Source organism: Elephas maximus, chromosome 1 (genome assembly GCF_024166365.1).
Source record: "Elephas maximus indicus isolate mEleMax1 chromosome 1, mEleMax1 primary haplotype, whole genome shotgun sequence".
Classification (NCBI taxonomy): domain Eukaryota; kingdom Metazoa; phylum Chordata; class Mammalia; order Proboscidea; family Elephantidae; genus Elephas; species Elephas maximus.
This window is the reverse complement of record NC_064819.1, coordinates 42,134,298-42,152,017: the sequence shown is the minus strand read 5'-3', so window position 1 is coordinate 42,152,017 and position 17,720 is coordinate 42,134,298. Positions and strand designations below refer to the sequence as shown.

The window sequence follows — 17,720 nt, the reverse complement described above, 5'->3', positions numbered from 1 at the left end:
ATAGCGATCCTATAGGACGGAGTAGAACGGCCCCATAGAGTTTCCAAGGAACGCCTGGTGGATTCAAACTGCCGACCCTTTGGTTGGCAGCTGTAGCACTTAACCACTAGGCCACCGGGGTTTCCTAGCCGTCTTAGTGGGAGTGAGATAGTATCTCCTTGTGGTTTTGATTTGCTTCTGTCCGATGATTAATGACACTGAGCATCTTTTCATGTGTTTAGTGGCCATTTGAATGTCCTCTCTGATGAAATGTCTATTCAAGTCTTTTGGCCGGTTTATGATTGCATTATTTGTCTTTTTGTTGTTGCAGTTTTATATATATTTTGATTATTAGTTCCATATTGGATATATGGTTTCTGAAGATACTTTTCCAGTCTGTAGCTTGTTTTTTCACTTCTTTAGTAAAGTCTTTTGAGGAACAAAAGTTTTTAATTTTTTATGAGATCCCGTTTATTTTGTCTTTTGCTGTTTGCACTTTTGTTATTATATTACATAATCCACTGTTAAAAGCGAGACCTGACAACATTGCCTCTGCATTTTCTTCTAAGTATTTTATCATTTTAGTTTGCACATGGTCCTTAATCCATTTTGAATTTGTTTTTGAGTATGGCATGAGGCATGAATACTGTTTCCTTCTCTGCATGTGAAAATCGATGTTCTCAGTGACAGCCGTATATTTCATGGGAACTCAGCCTTCCAGATGGGCTGTCATCATTGTCATCTCCACCTCCTGGTCCCCCCTCGCCTTCTCCTCCTTCTGCTTTTTTTCTCCTATTTTCTTAATAAAAACTAAACAAAACATTTTCTACTCTCCTTAAAAGAAAAACAGGTTATATGTATCGAATCTGATGTTGCTCAGGTTGTATATCTTTTCTTTAGAACAGTTTTCAGATACACATATGCATATAAATTCATGCTGTAGCAGAAAACAAAAACACCACACAGCAACCTAAATGCTCTGACCTGCTTTAGGAATGTTTACGTTAGTAAGTTTGAATTGTCTGTTTATAGGTGTTCCAATTACAGGTGTGTTGTTTAAAAAAATGTGTATTTGGGCAAGCGGAAAAATAATAAGGAGTTTGGCATCTAAACTGAAGTGGCACTTGCTCTCCTGGGTTTTGACATCGATTTCCAAGGTGTGAGTGGTGGGCCGAGGCAAGAGATGGAGAAGGTGATCATGTGTATGTCCAGAACTGAGGGGAGAAGGGCACAGCTGAGGCAGGTGAGGGAGGGTTTCTCTGTGGGAACCCGATGCCACAAGGTTTGGGCCTGGAAGTAGTGTGGTAGATGTCAGTCTTTCTCCTTCTGGAAGGACCAGGAGCGCTGGGGTGCTGTCGATGTTCCTTGAAAAGGCTGGGAAGCATGTGGACAGAGGCAAAGCTTCACTCAGGTGTCTCACTAAGGAAGTACCTGACTTCAGGAGACAGGTAGGAGTGTTCTTCAATAGATGAGGGATTGAGAAATAGATGTAATGAGAACATGGGGCTGCTTCATGGGCTGCAAATGTTTTCATTCCATTGGCATTTGACATTATGAGAGCAGATTTGATTTCGATAACAGAGAAAAAAGAAGGCCCATTTGGTGACTCACAAGTATGGAAGGAACACATCATTGAGACACTGTCTGGAGAAATAAATTTAAGAGTGAGACTCATAAATGGATAGAAGGAAACCTTATAGATGATGCAGGTTGAAGGTGTGGCACTCCAAAGCCTGGCAGCAACGATTCCTCATCATGGCACAGTGAAATGTGAGCTCTGTAGAGTTGGCAGGAGTGAAAGGTGTTTATCCATACCATATTCAACTTTAATAGGCTGCGGTCCTTCCTTTTAAGAGGTTGATATAGTCAAAGAATACGCTGTTAAGGAGGATTGGGTGGCACATACATTATCTGTTTGTGCTTAGAGTAAATGTGAAGGTGATTCTACAAAGAGGCTGCCTTGGAAAGTTCCCAGAATGTCATGGTTGCTTAGACCCTGAGCAAAAGGACAGGGCTAGTGTATTGCTTGCAGTGGACTGAGACGGGGTAGGTTCAGACAAGCAGAGACTTCTAACTCGGTAGTACATCAGAATCACCCAGAGTCCAGGTGAAGACAGGGTTGCTGATTCATAGATCTGGGTGAAATTGGAGATGGCCTTTCTAGCAAGTTCTCAGTTTTTGCTGATGTTGCTATCCTGGTAGGACAGTTTGAGAATCACTCCAACAGAAGGTTCCATCAAGATCAGGTGACTGATGTAATCATAGGTAAAGATGAACAAAGTGTCTAAAGACGTCTAATTTTGGGGACCTGGCTTCTCTGGGCAATCATATTTTTTGAATCTAGTCTTTGTATGTAGAATATTACTAGCTCAGAAACAACTGGAGACAACATACTTCTCGGTAGCAAAGTGCAAGACGGGAACAAATAAACACTGTGAAGAGAAGCTACAAGTGCTATGGGCAGGCTTGATGGGGAGACAGAGTTGTTCTTCCTAGGAAAGAATGCTTCCTAGGATTCTCCAGAGAGACAGAACCAATGAGATATATATATATATATATATATATATATATATATATATATATATATATATATATATATATATATATATATACACTCCTCACTTACCGACTATTTCTTTATCTGACATTTCGCATTTATGACAATACTAAAAAATCTGATTGTTTTGCACATTAATGACATATATTTGGCAGTGACTAACGCCAAAGTGCAAGGTGAGAATAACGCTGACTATGATGGTTACGGTTGTGTGTCCACTAGGCTGGGCCATGATTCTCAGTGGTTTTGCAGTTATGTGGTAATGTAATTTAGTAGTTATGTGATGATGTAATTTGGCAGTTACATGATGATGTAATTGGGCAGTTATGTAATGACATAGTGATCTTCCATTTTGTGATGCTCATCCTCCATTTTTGCACGGTGCCTTTTTTTGTCTAACGACCTGGTTTTTGGAACCTAACTATGCTGATAAGAGAGGGATAGGTGTATGTGTATGTATACACATATATGTCCCTTATAAGGAGCCTCAGTGGCATAGTGGTTAAGCACTTGGCTGCTAATTGAGAGGTCGGTGGTTTGAGCTCATTAGTTGCTCAGCAGGAGAAAGATGTGGCCGTCTGCTTCGATAAAGATTTACAGCCTTGGAAACCCTATGGGCAGTTCTTCTCTGTCCTGTAGAGTCGCTATGAGTCATAATCAACTTGATGGCAATGGGTTTGATTTTTTGGTTTAAGATAACCTATATTAAACAACTTGGTAACAAGCATATCAGAATTTGAAATAAAGAATAGGTAAATTTTGAGCTTTTCTTTCAGAAAAGAATGCTGTTGTTGTTGTTAGGTCTCATTGAATTGGTTCCAACTCACAGCAACCCTATGTACAACACAATGAAACACTGCCTGATCCTGCACCATCTTCACAGTAATTGCTGTACTTGAGCCCATTGTTGGCAGCCACTGTGTCAGTCCATCTCATTGAGGGTCTTCCTCTCCTTCACTAAAATTCTGCTTTACCAAGCATGATGTCCTTCTCCAGGGACTGGTCCTTCCTGATGACACGTTCAAAGCACGTAAGATGAAATCTCACCATCCTCGCTTCTAAGGAACATTCTGGCTGTACTTCTTCCAAGATAGATTTGTTTGTTCTTTTGATATTCCGTGGTATGTTCAAAATTGTTTGGCAATGCCATAATTCAAAGGCATCAATTCTTCAGCCTTCGTTATTCATTGTCCAGTTTTAGCATGCATATGAGGTGATTGAAAATACCATGGCTTGGGTAAGATGCACCTTAGTCCTTAAAGTGACATCTTTGCTTTCCAACACCTTTAAAGAGATCTTTTGGAGCAGATTTGCCCAATGCAATACGTTGTTTGATTTCTTAACTGCTGCTTCTATGGGTGTTGATTGTGGATCTAAGTAAAATGAAATCCTCGACAACTTCAGTATTTTCTCCATTTATCATGATGTTGCTCATTCGTTCAGTTGTGGAGTTTTGTCTTCTTCATACTGAGGTGTAATCCATACTGAAAGCTGTAGTCTTTGATTTTCGTCAGTAAGTGCTTCAAGTGCTTGTCACTTTCAGCAAGCAAGGTTGTATCATCTGCATGTCGCAAGTTGTTAATGATTCTTCTTCCAATCCCGATACCCTGTTCTTCTTCATGTAGTCCAGCTTCTTGGATTGTTTGCTCAGTATACGAATTGAGTAAGTATGGTGAGAGGATACCATCCTGATGCACACTTTTCCTGATATTAAACCACGAAGTATCCCCATGTTCTATTTGAAGGACTGCCTCTTGGTCTATGTAGAGGTTCCTCATAAGCACAATTAAGCGTTCTGGAATTCCCATTCTCCACAATGAAATTCATATTTTGTTATGATCCACACAGTCGAATGCCTTTGCACAGTCAACACAACACAGGTAAACATCTTTCTGGTATGCTTTGCTTTCAGCCAAGATCCATGTGACATCAGCAATAATATCCCTTTTTCCGTGTCCTTTCTGAATCGGTCTTGAATTTCTGTCAGTTCCCTGTTGACTTACGGCTCCAACTATTTTTGAATTATCTTTGGTAAAATTTTACTTGCATATGATACTAATCATATTGTTCGATAATTTCTGCATTCTGTTGGATCACTTTTCTTTGGAATGGGTACAAATATGGATCTCTTGTGGCCATTTGGTTAGGTAGCTGTCTTCCAAATGTCTTCCAGTGCTACATCCGTTTGTTGAAACGTCTCTATTGGTATTCTGTCAATTCCTGGAGCCTTGTTTTTTGCCAATGCCTTCACTGCAGCTTGGAGTTCTTCCTTCAATACTATCGGTTCTGGATCGTATTCTACCTGCTGAAATGACTTATCGGCAATAACCACTGCCTTTGGTGGAGTATAGGGAAATGGAAAAGACATGGAATATAAGGATTGTCAGATTGCTGTCTACTGGAAATGATTTGTTAGAATGTGGAGTTTCTGCGTGTCCTTTCTTGATCTGGGAGAATCCTTGAAGGCTTTGGGTGACATTTCTTTCTGGGTTGTTGGATATCCCAGAAGCCCTGGTGCTTTAATTTAAAAAGGAAAATCTTTTTAAGGATTTGGTTTTGAAACTGTACTTAGTGACAGCAGGATCGAGCCAGTTGACCCTCAGCACTGCCACTTCCTGACTGTGTGATCCTGGGCCAGTGTCCTGTCTGTAGGATGGGAAGGGCAGTAGGAAGGTTGTAGTGCAGGCCGAAGGGTTTAATGTTTATGAAGAACAGCATCTGTCTGGCATGTGGGCACTGCCATGTGAATGGTAGCTGTTGATATCACCTGAATAATCAGTTTTTTTTTCTAAATGTGAGGGGCACGCTTGCCTCCAAGAGAAATTTAGACACTGCAGAATTGAAATCCAAAGGTAGTAATTTTCCATTGTGTTGAATAGAATACATAAATAATCCAACATTTCCCTGTTATATTGTCTAGTCTGACTCTGGCTTTGAAAGTCGAACAGCTTGGTTCTGACACTAGAGAACTTTCCCTTCATCCTTTGGTTAATGGAAGGCGAAACTGGCCAGAACACACACTTCCATGGATTAATACCTTGGTTTTTCAGAGTTCTGTTTTATTTTTGAAGTGCTATAATTTAATACAGATTTTGAGTAAGTTTATATAAAGCCAAATTCTGCTCATTTATCTTTTCAGTTGGAGTTCCTAACTTCTTATCTTCTTTCCCCCCCAAATCCTTATAAAAACAAACAAAAAACCCTACCTACATCCCTTCTGTAATGAGAAGGCTGCTAATCGCAAATTCTTAACTAGATTATCCAGTTTGCACACATTTGGCTTGTCTTAAAGTTTGTATTTTACCTGTCTCAGGCAGACAGATTTTGCTCTCATTAGTTCTTAGAATAATACTTGCTGCCGTGGATTAAGCATTTGGCCAGATTTTCTTTTCCTGGTGTACACATACCAAAAATTGGGAGTGAGGGGGAATTAAAAGTGTGCAGTGTATATGTATCAGCATTTTCCTGTGTTTTGGGCTGTTGGAATATTTGAGTTAACGAGAATCCTGCAATCAAGAGAAGAGAGCATAAATCAAATTCTTTCTTTCTTTTGGTCAAAGTTAAATTCTGTTTTTAGAATGTAGACAATTCTATGCTTGTATCTGAGAAATTGATATTTCAAAAGCAATTTTGGTGGTAAACACCAATTTTGTTGTATATGAATATGCGTGTGAACTTGCTTTTTATAAAAAAAAGATTAAATTTGTAGAGCTGCTCAACTTGACAATTCAGTAGCAGCTAGAAAAATTGGAGACCATGAAGTGGAGTAAATTCTAAGCTTAATGTGAGTGTTATTTTCTCCACTTCTAAATTAAGAAATGAAAAGCTATAGCCAAACTCAGTTTGATGTTTTCTAGATTTTAATGTTTGACTTCTAAAATGTCAACCAAATTTGTGATGTTCCCTGCTTAAAATATTTTCATACTGACCAAATTTTCTTGAGTTTAGTTCTTCTGGATAACAGTGTCAATGAGTGCTTTTCTCTTTGGCTAAAGCAACTTAACCAACAGAATTAGTCATTACAGTTTAAATGTGAGTGTGTTGTATCCTCTGCATAAATCAGTTTCTCATATTTGCCATATAAAATGATGATGACATTTCTTTCTATTTAAAAGAAAGTCTTATGTGCTTATAATTTCCCCCTTGCATCTGGAATATTTGAGTCATGCCAAGAATTAATTTTGGTTTGACATAAATGGAAAATGATTGAGTTAAAATAGAAAAGTGTATTCAGCTACAAATGAATCTACCCAACATTAGAAGGAACATTTTAAAATAAGTCAAGGATTAAAACTGCCATCAGTGGGACGGGAACTTGGACATCTGGCCACATAGCTGGTGTTAACCTTGGCAGTCCTGACACAAGGAGGAAGTGGGGTTGGTTCTTGAACAATTTCTTTTATGTATCAGACACAGTCTTTTCTTCAGTATCTGACAGGTATGCATTCCTGTTTCAACTGCTTTTTCTCTCACATGTATCATGCTTAAGTTAAAGATTAAAAAAAAAAAATTCTCTCAATTTGAGTTTTCTTAATGCTTTAAATCCAGGAGTACATGAATCTTGTCCGTAACCTGTGCCACTTAGCTTTCTGGCATTTCCATGTGCCACGTAATAGCAGCTGCAGATGCAGAAATATCTAGAATAGACTAGAGGCCTTAGCTCTAGGGACACTGGAAAAGTCACATTGGCTTCAGGGCCTCCGGTTCTCTATGTTGTGTGTGAAACAGGCCGTGCGTTTGCTTTGCTGATATGACCTCACGTGGTCTGTCTTCAGTTTCAAACTGAGGAGATATTTTTGTCAGCAGTAGGGCCGTAAGGGTATGTGGCTGGAAAAGGAGACATCTGAGTATCTACAACTCAGCATTCATTCTGAAATCACGTAATTTTCTAATTGCTTTTGTTGCTGTTGCCAGTAGAGAGAGAGAAAGATGGAGGTTTCTTGAGGTAGGTTGCAGTGGTTGGGGGCATTGGAAACTGAGCAGTAGAACATTTTCTAATAATTTGAAAATAAATGTTTTCCTTAATAAATAAAGGATATGTTTATATTTTTCATAAGGCTAAACATTAGCAAAAGAGCTTCTGAGTTGCCTGCTAATCCTCATTACCCACTTACCATGTTCTTTGCTCTTTCTACACCACCAAACCTCAGGTCCACGGAATTGTCCGGCGATCCAGTTCATTCAATACAGGTCGAATCGAACACCTGTACAAGAATCCCCAGACTCATAGTGAAGGAAGTAAGTCACTTTCTTTTTCTCACATCCCTTTCTGTAACTTCCTACATTATGCTAAGGTATTTTTACACGTCATTTTTTTCAGAGCCTATCAAGTCACAATATTTACCCATGAATTATCTGCTTTGACAATTATATGCAGGCTTTGAAAGCCCTTCATTGCTTGCTGCCCTCAGGCTCTGGTGTCATCTTGGTTTGGGTTAGTGCTGAGACATTGGCTAGGTGATTCTGCTCAGAGACCAAGAGAAGAAATGCCTTTGATTGCCCTTCCCCAGGTGTCCCTTTTCTCTCCAGGAAGATCAGTTTCATAAAAGTAGAGCACTCCTTTTTTCTTACGGTCTAATTCAGTCATGTTAAGCAATCTTTGTACATTTAATTAATTTTTAAAATAATTTTTGAAGACAGGTAAAAAAAAAAATGGCAGTCAAAACTACATTTAAATTGCTTTACAGACCATTGTCAGTATTTGTAGTTGTTTGCTATTTTTGTTAATAAAATTGCCTTTATGTAGCTGTACAGTTTAAGGAGCCCCAGTGACACAATGATTAAGCGCTTGGCTGTTAACGGAAGAGTTGATGGTTTGATCCCACTCAACCACTCCATAGAAGAAAGACCTGATGATCTGCTCCCATAAAAATTATAGCCTAAAATGCCCTCTGGGGCACTTACTCTGTCACATGGAGTCGTTATGAGTCAAAAATCGACTCAACAACACCTAACAACAACACAACAAGCTATACAGTTTGCATAGCACAGCCACAGTGTTTTCTCATTCGATCTTTGATCTTCACAGCAATGCCTGGGGTTATCAGGGAGGCCACTTTACAGATGAGGAAATGGAGGCCGAAAGGTCATATACCTAGAAAAAGTCAGGGCTGGGGCTAGAACACGGTGTTTCCAACCTCGTATTTTGTCTGCAGTATTCTACCAGTTTTACCTAGCAAGCATGGTACAACTGCCTTGTAAACCATGAGTGATTTTGTGTTCACCTCAGAGCCTCTGAATATTCAAAGATTTGGGTTACTTATATGTGTGGAGATACCATCAGGAAAATGGTCTAGCTGTGCACAGAAATGGCTTTGCACCTCAGTATTTAAATTATTAAATGCATCCTTCGTGAACATTATTACTGTTTTTGTGCAAAGTGCAGAATAGTACTGCCGCTGGATCTCGCTGTAGATCAATATTATGTAAAAATAACATAAAGATAAAGGTTGCCAGTCATCCATCTACGTGTGCCATCCTTACACTAATGAAGTCAGCATAGTGTCTGCTTTGATTGAGGAGTTGGGCTAGACTGGTTGCCCTTTAATGAATTATGTCATTCTATCAGGCATTTCATGGAAGACTTTAAGTCTTGATGCTTGTAAAGCACTTAAAAATCCCTAGATGGTTGTATCTGAGCAAATACAGAACTACCTTCACCATTATCACTGTGTAACAGATTGCTTTAGAGAATATGCACATTGCTACAAGATTTTCTTTGAATTCTTAAGCTCACTCTCATAAACCATTTTACATCCACCTGGGAGTCATTTATTAATTGTATAATATCCAGCATAATGATGTTATGATCTTATAAAAAGTTATCTGGGTTCACCACTATAAATCCTTTACAGACATAGGCTAAACGTGTAAATGTCTTTCTGCTGCTGCTTAGGTTCTTTAAAGATAACAGTTATACTCTGCTGCTCCAGAGCCATCAAATAGAACATTGTAGTTTTGACCCTGGTTTTCAAGCTTTCAAAATATGCATTTCACTTTTGATGCTTTACAAGTTGGGCTTTTCTTGTTTTCTTCTGTCTCACGGTGTGTTTTTGCATCCTAAGACATGAAGCTGCACTATGGTGACCTCACAGACAGTACCTGCCTTGTGAAGATCATCAATGAAGTGAAGCCCACCGAGATCTACAACCTGGGTGCCCAGAGCCACGTCAAAGTAAGCCATTCTCATGAATCGCAGTATGTTGGCTGCCTTCCTTGGGCATTCGTGTTTGGCTTTTGTCTGTTGCTTCTTCTTCTTTTTTTTTTTATAATTTTTATTGTGCTTTAAGTGAAAGTTTACAAATCAAGTCGGTCTCTCACACAAAAACCCATATACACCTTGCTACACACTCCCAGTTACTCTCCCCCTAATGAGACAGCCCGCTCTCTCCCTCCACTCTCTCTTTTCGTGTCCATTTCGCCAGCTTCTAACCCCCTCCACCCTTTCATCTCCCCTCCAGGCAGGAGATGCCAACATAGTCTCAAGTGTCCACCTGATCCAAGAAGCTCACTCCTCACCAGCATCCCTCTCCAACCCATTGTCCAGTCCAATCCATGTCTGAAGAGTTGGCTTCGGGAATGGTTCCTGTCCTGGGCCAACAGAAGGTCTAGGGGCCATGACCACCGGGGTCCTTCTAGTCTCAGTCAGACCATTAAGTCTGGTCTTTTTATGAGAATTTGGGGTCTGCATCCCACTGCTGTCCTGCTCCCTCAGGGGTTCTCTGTTGTGTCCCCTGTCAGGGCAGTCATTGGTTATAGCTGGGCACCATCTAGTTCTTCTGGTCTCAGGATGATGTAGTCTCTGGTTCATGTGGCCCTTCCTGTCTCTTGGGCTCGTAATCGCCCTGTGTCCTTGGTGTTCTTCATTCTCCTTTGATCCAGGTGGGTTGAGACCAATTGATGCATCTTAGATGGCTGCTTGCTTGTGTTTAAGACCCCAGACGCCACTCTCCAAAGTGGGATGCAGAATGTTTTCTTAATAGATTTTATTATACCAAATGAGTTAGATGTCCCCTGAAACTATGGTCCCCAGACCCCTGCCCCTGCTACGCTGGCCTTCAAAGCATTCAGTTTATTCAGGAAACTTCTTTGCTTTTGGTTTAGTCCAGTTGTGCTGACCTCCCCTGTATTGCGTGTTGTCTTTCCCTTCACCTGAAGTAGTTCTTATCTACTATCTAATTAGTGAATGCCCCTCTCCCACCCTCCCTCCTCTCGTAACCACAAAAGAATGTTTTCTTCTCAGTTTAAACTATTTCTCAAGTTCTTATAATAGTGGTCTTATACAATATTTGTCCTTTTGCAACTAATTTCACTCAGCATAATACCTTCCAGGCTTCTTCATGTTATGAAATGTTTCAGATTCCTCACTGTTCTTTATCGATGCATAGTATTCCATTGTATGAATATACTATAATTTATTTATCCATTCATCCGTTTGTCCGTTGCTTCTTAATGCAGTAATGCAACCACTGGTCTCAGTTCTCATGTTTGCTGATCAGTATTAGTTTGGATATTAGTGCATCCTGACAGAAATTCTAATAAGTTTTTAGAAAGTATATAGTCTATTATTCAACAATATAATCACATCTCACCGCTGCCATTAAAATAGCAGTACTCGTTTATTTCAGGTTAATCCCGCAGTCCTGAGCCACTCATGGATGTGTTTTCTGCTGTTAGATATCACATTATGAATGAAGTATTTTGTTAAGATGTTAAAAGATGTAACTCAGGAAAACCTCTATTTTAATATTAATTTACAGTAGTAGTTATATTACTGGCTGACAGAATAACATTTTTTTGAGTCCCAATAATCTGCTAAATTAGGTGAATTTACTTTTTATTGTGAGCAGTAAAAGTCACTGAAAGAAAAGCTCTTTTTAGCCTCTTTTCTCCTCAATATGATGTGATGCAGCTAATACCAATTTTCTTTCCTTTCGCCTGTATTCTCTGGTGGCCTGTCTACTTGTCTTTAGTTTTTCTTTCTGAATTGTATGACAGTAAACCTGAAAACCCCGTCCTCAGGGTTCTAGGACTCTGCTTAATTCTGGTGTTTGTTGCTGTGTCCTCTGCTCCCTTAAGTGAGGGAGTCTGAAGTAAGAGGTGAGGTGGGGTCTGTTTCTATACTTGGCCAATCAGGACTGTTAATGTAGTTTAGAAAGAAAAGCAAATAACTGTTAAGCTAAAAACTGCCCAATTCAATCGAACCCAAAAGGAGCCGCTGGTCAGACAAACTGTCTTTGGCCAGGGCATACCAGAGTTCTAAATACAAACGTGGCCAAAGCTGCTAAATCTTCGACACATAGCAGGTGGTCTGCTAGGGAAATCTGCAGATTAAGATTAGGTAGAACCCGTGGTCATGCCAAAAAGCAGAGACAGAAGCCTGCAGACACAACCCAAAATCTGAATATGAAATGAGAAGGAACTCAAGATCCCAGAGGACTCACCAGATAGCTTCCACAGCTCCTCGTGGAGGCAGAGAGCCTAAAAGTGGGGTCCTTCACCTGCGTCCAACAAGGGCTTCAAGGCCGTAGGAGGCTGGTAGCTTCGGTTCCGCTTCTGACACCAAGTAATGGTTAAAAATGAACCACAATTTCTGAAAAATTGAAAGAAGCGTTTTATTCAGATTCAAATGTTTGCAAACCGGGAAGCACCAGGATGAAAGTTCAAAATGGCGTTCCAAAGAAGGGGCATAAGCGTACATCTTTTATACACAGTTTTGTAGAACTTTGTACAGAGTTGGGGAGGGTATGGGGGTACATTTGATTGGTTGACATTCAGCACGTTCTCGTAAGACTCATTTATCAAGAATTTCTGTTGGCTGGGGTACTCAGCCTTAGCCACAGTTTCCTGCATTCCAGAGCTGGTTCCTTCTGTTTCCTGGACCATTCTGGGCAGGCCACCTCAGAATGTTGCCGAACAAGTGTGGTCATGGGTCATATACTCTAAAAAGCAGAAGCAGGGACCTAGGACAAAATGGAGCTGGATTCAGACCTGTGTCAGCCATTTTACTTATGTCAAGGGCCTCAGTTTTTTTTTTTTTTTTTTAAATTGTGCATTAGGTGAAAGTTTACAGAGCACATTTGGTTCCCATTCAATAGTTTGTACATGAAGTCTTCCATGGCCTTGGTTTCATTCCCTACAGTTTGTCAGCACTCTCCCTACTTCCACCCTGGTTTCCACATTTCCTTTCATCCTGATTTTCTACCTCTTCCTGCGTTCTCATCTTTGCTGTTGGGCAGATACTGCCCTTTTGATCTCTTATAATTGATTTAAGCGCCTCAGCTTTAGAATGCACTTTCACAGAGGCTTGAGAGAGATCCGGGGCAGAGGTACAGATCCAGGCCGGATGTATCTGACGCCAAGACGGCAGACAGAAAGACACACCTGTGTTTAGAGGGTGGAGGGAGGACAGGTAATCACTGACGGTGGGATAGCCTGAAGTGGAGGGGCAGGGGGATGGATTTGTGTCACGTAGTCAAGACGTTAGGCCATTTTAAGCAGGAAGGGTGTCAGCAGTGCTGGATGCTTCAGATAAGTCAAGAGGGATGAGGACCGGGAAGAGGCTTTGGTAGCTATGTTAGAGGTCATTTGTGACTTTTAGAAGGAGCATTTTAGCAGTGTTAACAGAAGGAGTTAGCCGGAGTACAGGGGGTTAGAAGTTTAGTGGTTAGTGGGAAATGTAAATTGAATGAATTATTTTCTAGACATTTCCCAGTGGAAGGAAGACAGGGAATACGATAGAGAAAGTTGAGGCCAGTACTGTCTGCTGGTTGCTGCCCCTCACCCCTGAATTTCTGACTTATCGGGTCTGGGGCAGGAGCTGAGAACTTCATTTCTGGGATGTGGTCCGGTGATGCTAGTGCTGGTCTGGGGCCAGACCCTGAGAACCAGGGCTTGTGTGCTTCAGGCTTCCTGGCTTATCCATATGTAATGTGCCGCCTTCAGTGCTTTCTTTCTTTAATCTATCGGGTTTTGAATTCGATACAGGATAATTCTGGTACTTGCCAGTTAATGACCATATGAACTTTTAAAGCCTGAAATGATACCCACAGTCAGGAATGATGAGAATGGAAAGAATCTAAAGAGAATTGCTGTATGTTTACAGCAGAGCTGTTCATATTCTGAGCAGTCTGTAGTCTGGGAGAATAAACGGTTCTCAGGAACTTCTGGTGCTTTAGAGAAATAGTGTGCTTTCAAGGCCCTGTGAGAGCACCCTTTAAAGCCCAAGTCCCTAACCCTTCCTTATGACCTAAGGACAGATTGATTTTTGGTAATGGGAAGGTGGGGCGGAAGGGCCTGGGATGACAGCAGCCTGCTCCTCTGTCAGCTTACCAGGGTTCACCACTCTGTCCCCCGACCACTCCAGGGCTCAGGGCTTTGGGTTTCAATGGGCTGCGTCTGTCCTAGCAGGATATCAGGGTTAGGATAGAAAAAGACGTATTTTGTTTCTTACAGTTACTTTCTCTGTATAAATCAGCTTTGTTCTCATAGACAACAGATCTTTTTTTTTTTTTTTTTAATGGAATAAATGTTCTTTCTGACAGTGTAATGATTGCAGTACGGCTAATTCAAATCCATATCTTCTTCTCATGATTTGGCGTGATGCTCTTTTGAAAGATGGTTCTAGTATTAGCACATTATGTATTTAACTTTGCACGGTGACTTCCAGCCCGTTGTTGGGCATTGTTTGTGTTGGCTTCTCTTTGTGCAGAGTAAAGTCTTCTATCGCTCTCACTTCCAGTTAATTTGATGTGGGCTATGGTATTTTTTTTTCTTTTTTTTATGTATGCTGAAAGTAAGGAAAATAAAATAATAGGAAGTTGGTCTGGTTTCCTGTAGGAAACCAATGAAGATGAAATTGGTCCTTGGAATAAACCCGCAGAAGTCTGGGAAATGCTGTCTGAAGATGCTTTTCTGAATCATGAACAGAAAAAATTATGACTCATGAAGTGGGTCATTGAAAGGCTGCTTGGCCCACATGTGGGAGAAAGTGAGAGAGGACTGAAGTGGACTGGTTAAGAGCAGAGAAGCCTAGCCCGGTGACATCATCCAAGTAGAAACAAAGTATCCAATATGTAGTCCTGCCCATTTTGATGGAGAAAATATTTAGGAACCTGCATTTTTTTCCCTGTGTAAGCTTTTATAAATAATAGTTTTTCAGTAATTTCTGTCTTAAATTTCTTATTTGTTCCAAATCCGTTACCATCATGCTTTTGAAATTTTCCACCATTTCTTGTAGCATTGATCGTCTGCTATCCTTCAGGGAGTCAGACCGTTGGAAAGATCTTTATACACTGAACCCACTCCAATATTACTCCCTTTCGCCTCTGTCACAACGTCATGTTGGAATTGCCGTGATTTTTTTTGCAGAGAAATGAAAGTTATGCAATCATGGAATGTTACAGCTGGAAGGAACTTCAGAGATAATTTCATATGAATTCTCATTTCTACAAATGAAGTCATCTGTCTGCTGGCCAGTCTTGGCCAGGAGCTCTGTATTCCGTAATAGAATTTAAAGACCATCTATGACAAAGACGGTCTCCACTGGTATAATGGAAAATAATTCTCACTTAAGTACTTTTTTCCCACATATCTCAGTTTCTTCTTAAGCTTGTTTTTTTTCCTTATGTCTTTAGGAGAAAGAATGTCACTTACTCTTCTCGTTTTAGTTTTGAGGATTTTCAAATCCCTTAGGGGTTTTAAAGACCATTAGTAAGTCATTCTTCGACTTTCTCCTATTCAAATTGAGTAACTCCATATTTTCCACTCCTTTTTTAATCATTTAATTGCGCTTATTACTTTCTTTTAAATGCTCTTTAAATTATTTGCTTAGTTTTGTTTCATGGTAGCTAGGGCTGTGCAGTAGTTGGCTAAGTGGCTGGGAGGTAAACTGAGGCATGAGCAATGTATGGGCTGGGATTTCCCCTTACATTTGTTGTGGGGGACCAGTTAGCCGGTCCTGTACATGGAAGACAAAGGGTCCAAATCCAAGCAGTTATTATAATGGGACTTGAAGCCCAAGAAGCTAGTCAGGATGCAGTTACCTGTGAGCCAAGGAGCTAGCGTAGTGGCTAGGCACCAAGCTAGAATGGAGGAGAGATGAGACAGAGAAAAGGCAGTCCAGGGAAGGGGGCTGAGAATTAAACCAGTGGCCCTGGCAAAGGGCTTGAGCAATTCAGTGCCTTGAGTGAAAGAACCTTCAGTGCTTTCTGCTCGCTGGTCCTGGGGGTTGAAATTTATAGCGTGAGAGCTAACCCCTGTATGCATCTCCAGGACCCTAACCCTCTTGGGGCTGCTGTAATTGAGGGGAAAGGGGTGGGTGATTAAATGATTTTGGAGAATTTCACTGTGCTGGTGAAGGGTAGGTGCTTGAGGTTGAGCATCTGGTCAGTGCCTGACTAACTCAACTTTGGAAAAAACCAAATTACACAAGTGTGACCCTTTGCTGTATAGTTACAGCAAGGGTAGGTGCGACCTATTAGAACCGTGGAGCAAATCAGCAGTGAGGCCCTGTTCTTTTATGTTCTTACCCCTTTATTTATTTTAGGTTGTGGGGAGCATGACAGGGGAGGTTGGATACAGTAGATCGAAGCACTGCCCAGTCCTGCATCATCTCCATGGTTCTTGACGTGGTTGAGTCCGTTATTGTGGCCACTGTCTGTTCTAAGTGCCTTCTAACCTCAGGGACTCCTTTTCCAGAACTATATCAGACAGTTTTCTGTTGTAATCCATAGGGTTGTCATGGGTTGATTTTTGGAAGTAGATTGCCAGGACTTTCTTCTTAGTGTGTCTTAGTCTGGAAGCTCCGCTGAAACCTGTCCACCATGCGTGACCCGGCTGGTATGTGAAACACTGGTGGCATAACGTCACAGCAACACTCAAGCCCCCACAGTACAGCAAACTGACAGACTGGTGCCGGGGGAAGGTGAGCAGAGTGGAAAAAAGAGGATGAGTCAGGGAGCGAAGAAATTGCTCTTCGAAATAATTTGATGATTATTATTAAAGAAACGGATCCTGAGGTGAGGAGAAGGCCTGTATGACTGTGCTAGAGCCCACTGCCCAGTCAGGTGAACCTGCCCTGCTGTGGCTTCTCACCCAGCAGGTGCCCTGTGCAGTGTGGACACAGTGGGGAGACAGAAGGAAGCCCTGGATGCAGAGTTGTGTGTCACTGTTACTGGAGAAGAAGGGACACCGAGCCCTGGGGGAAGAGAGGAAGGAGTGTTTTCGTGAGCAACTATGGAACTTGATCTGGGATCTCTGGGTGTAGCCTTGGGGTTTTCCCTGGCTCACACCTGGCCTGCCCATCCCAGCTGTGTGACCTTGGGTGGAAGGACCCCCTTCCCAGCCTTGCTGTCTCCGTTGTACAGCAAGCACACACCTTAGGGCGCTCTTCTGCCTACGGGCCTTTGCATTCGCACTTACCTGTAGCATTCTTTTCCCAGATGTGCACCTATCTCCAACCTTAGCTGGAGCCCTGGTGGCATAGTGGTTAAGAGCTATGGCTGCTAACCAAAAGACCGGCAGTTCGAATCCACCAGCCACTCCTTGGAAACCCTATAGGGCAGTTCTGCTCTGTCCCATAGGGTCACTATGAGTCGGAATTGACTTGATGGCAACAGGTTTGGTTTCTGGGTGTACCCTTAACTATTCCACACCTTTACTCATGTGACTGCCTGTCAGTGAGGCCTTCCTGGCCACCCCGCTAGAGCAGCGCCTCTCCTGGGGGTGCTGGCACAGCCCATGGCAGGGAGAAGGCCAGCGAGATGATGGAGGGGGAGCAGGAAAGGGACGGGAGTGGGGACCGGTCACTCAGCCTTTCCTCCCAGTGTGCTGTCTCCTCAAGCTTTAGGTAAGGACCAGCCACTCAGCCTTTCCTCCCAGTAGGCTGTCTCCTCCAGCTTTAGGTAAGGACCAGCCCCTCAGCCTTTCCTCCCAGTAGGCTGTCTCCTCAAGCTTTAGGTAAGGACCAGCCACTCAGCCTTTGCTCCCCGTATGCTGTCTCCTCAAGCTTTAGGTAAGGACCGCCCACTCAGTCTTTCCTCCCAGTGTGCTGTCTCCTCAAGCTTTAGGTAAGGACTGGCCACTCAGCCTTTGCTCCCAGTGTGCTGTCTCCTCAAGCTTTGGGTAAAATGAGGCTGACTGTGTGAAAACAGGGAGGGTCTTTGCTGCCTGCCTGGAGTGGAGG

At 41.8% G+C, this 17,720-nt stretch overlaps 1 protein-coding gene across 7 annotated transcripts in view; it reads left to right on the top strand.

Annotated features, from left to right (window-relative positions):
- GMDS (GDP-mannose 4,6-dehydratase) overlaps positions 1 to 17,720 on the top strand; it is a 783,240-nt gene that overhangs the window by 164,714 nt on the left and 600,806 nt on the right. For all 7 annotated transcript variants that reach the window (XR_007517120.1, XM_049882356.1, XM_049882384.1 and 4 more), the window contains 2 exons: positions 7,687 to 7,774; positions 9,601 to 9,710. Coding sequence is in view for 6 of the 7 variants with exons in the window: in XM_049882356.1 (XP_049738313.1) it covers positions 7,687 to 7,774; positions 9,601 to 9,710 (198 nt within the window). In the remaining variant the exon portion in view is untranslated. The remainder of the gene's footprint in view (positions 1 to 7,686; positions 7,775 to 9,600; positions 9,711 to 17,720) is intronic.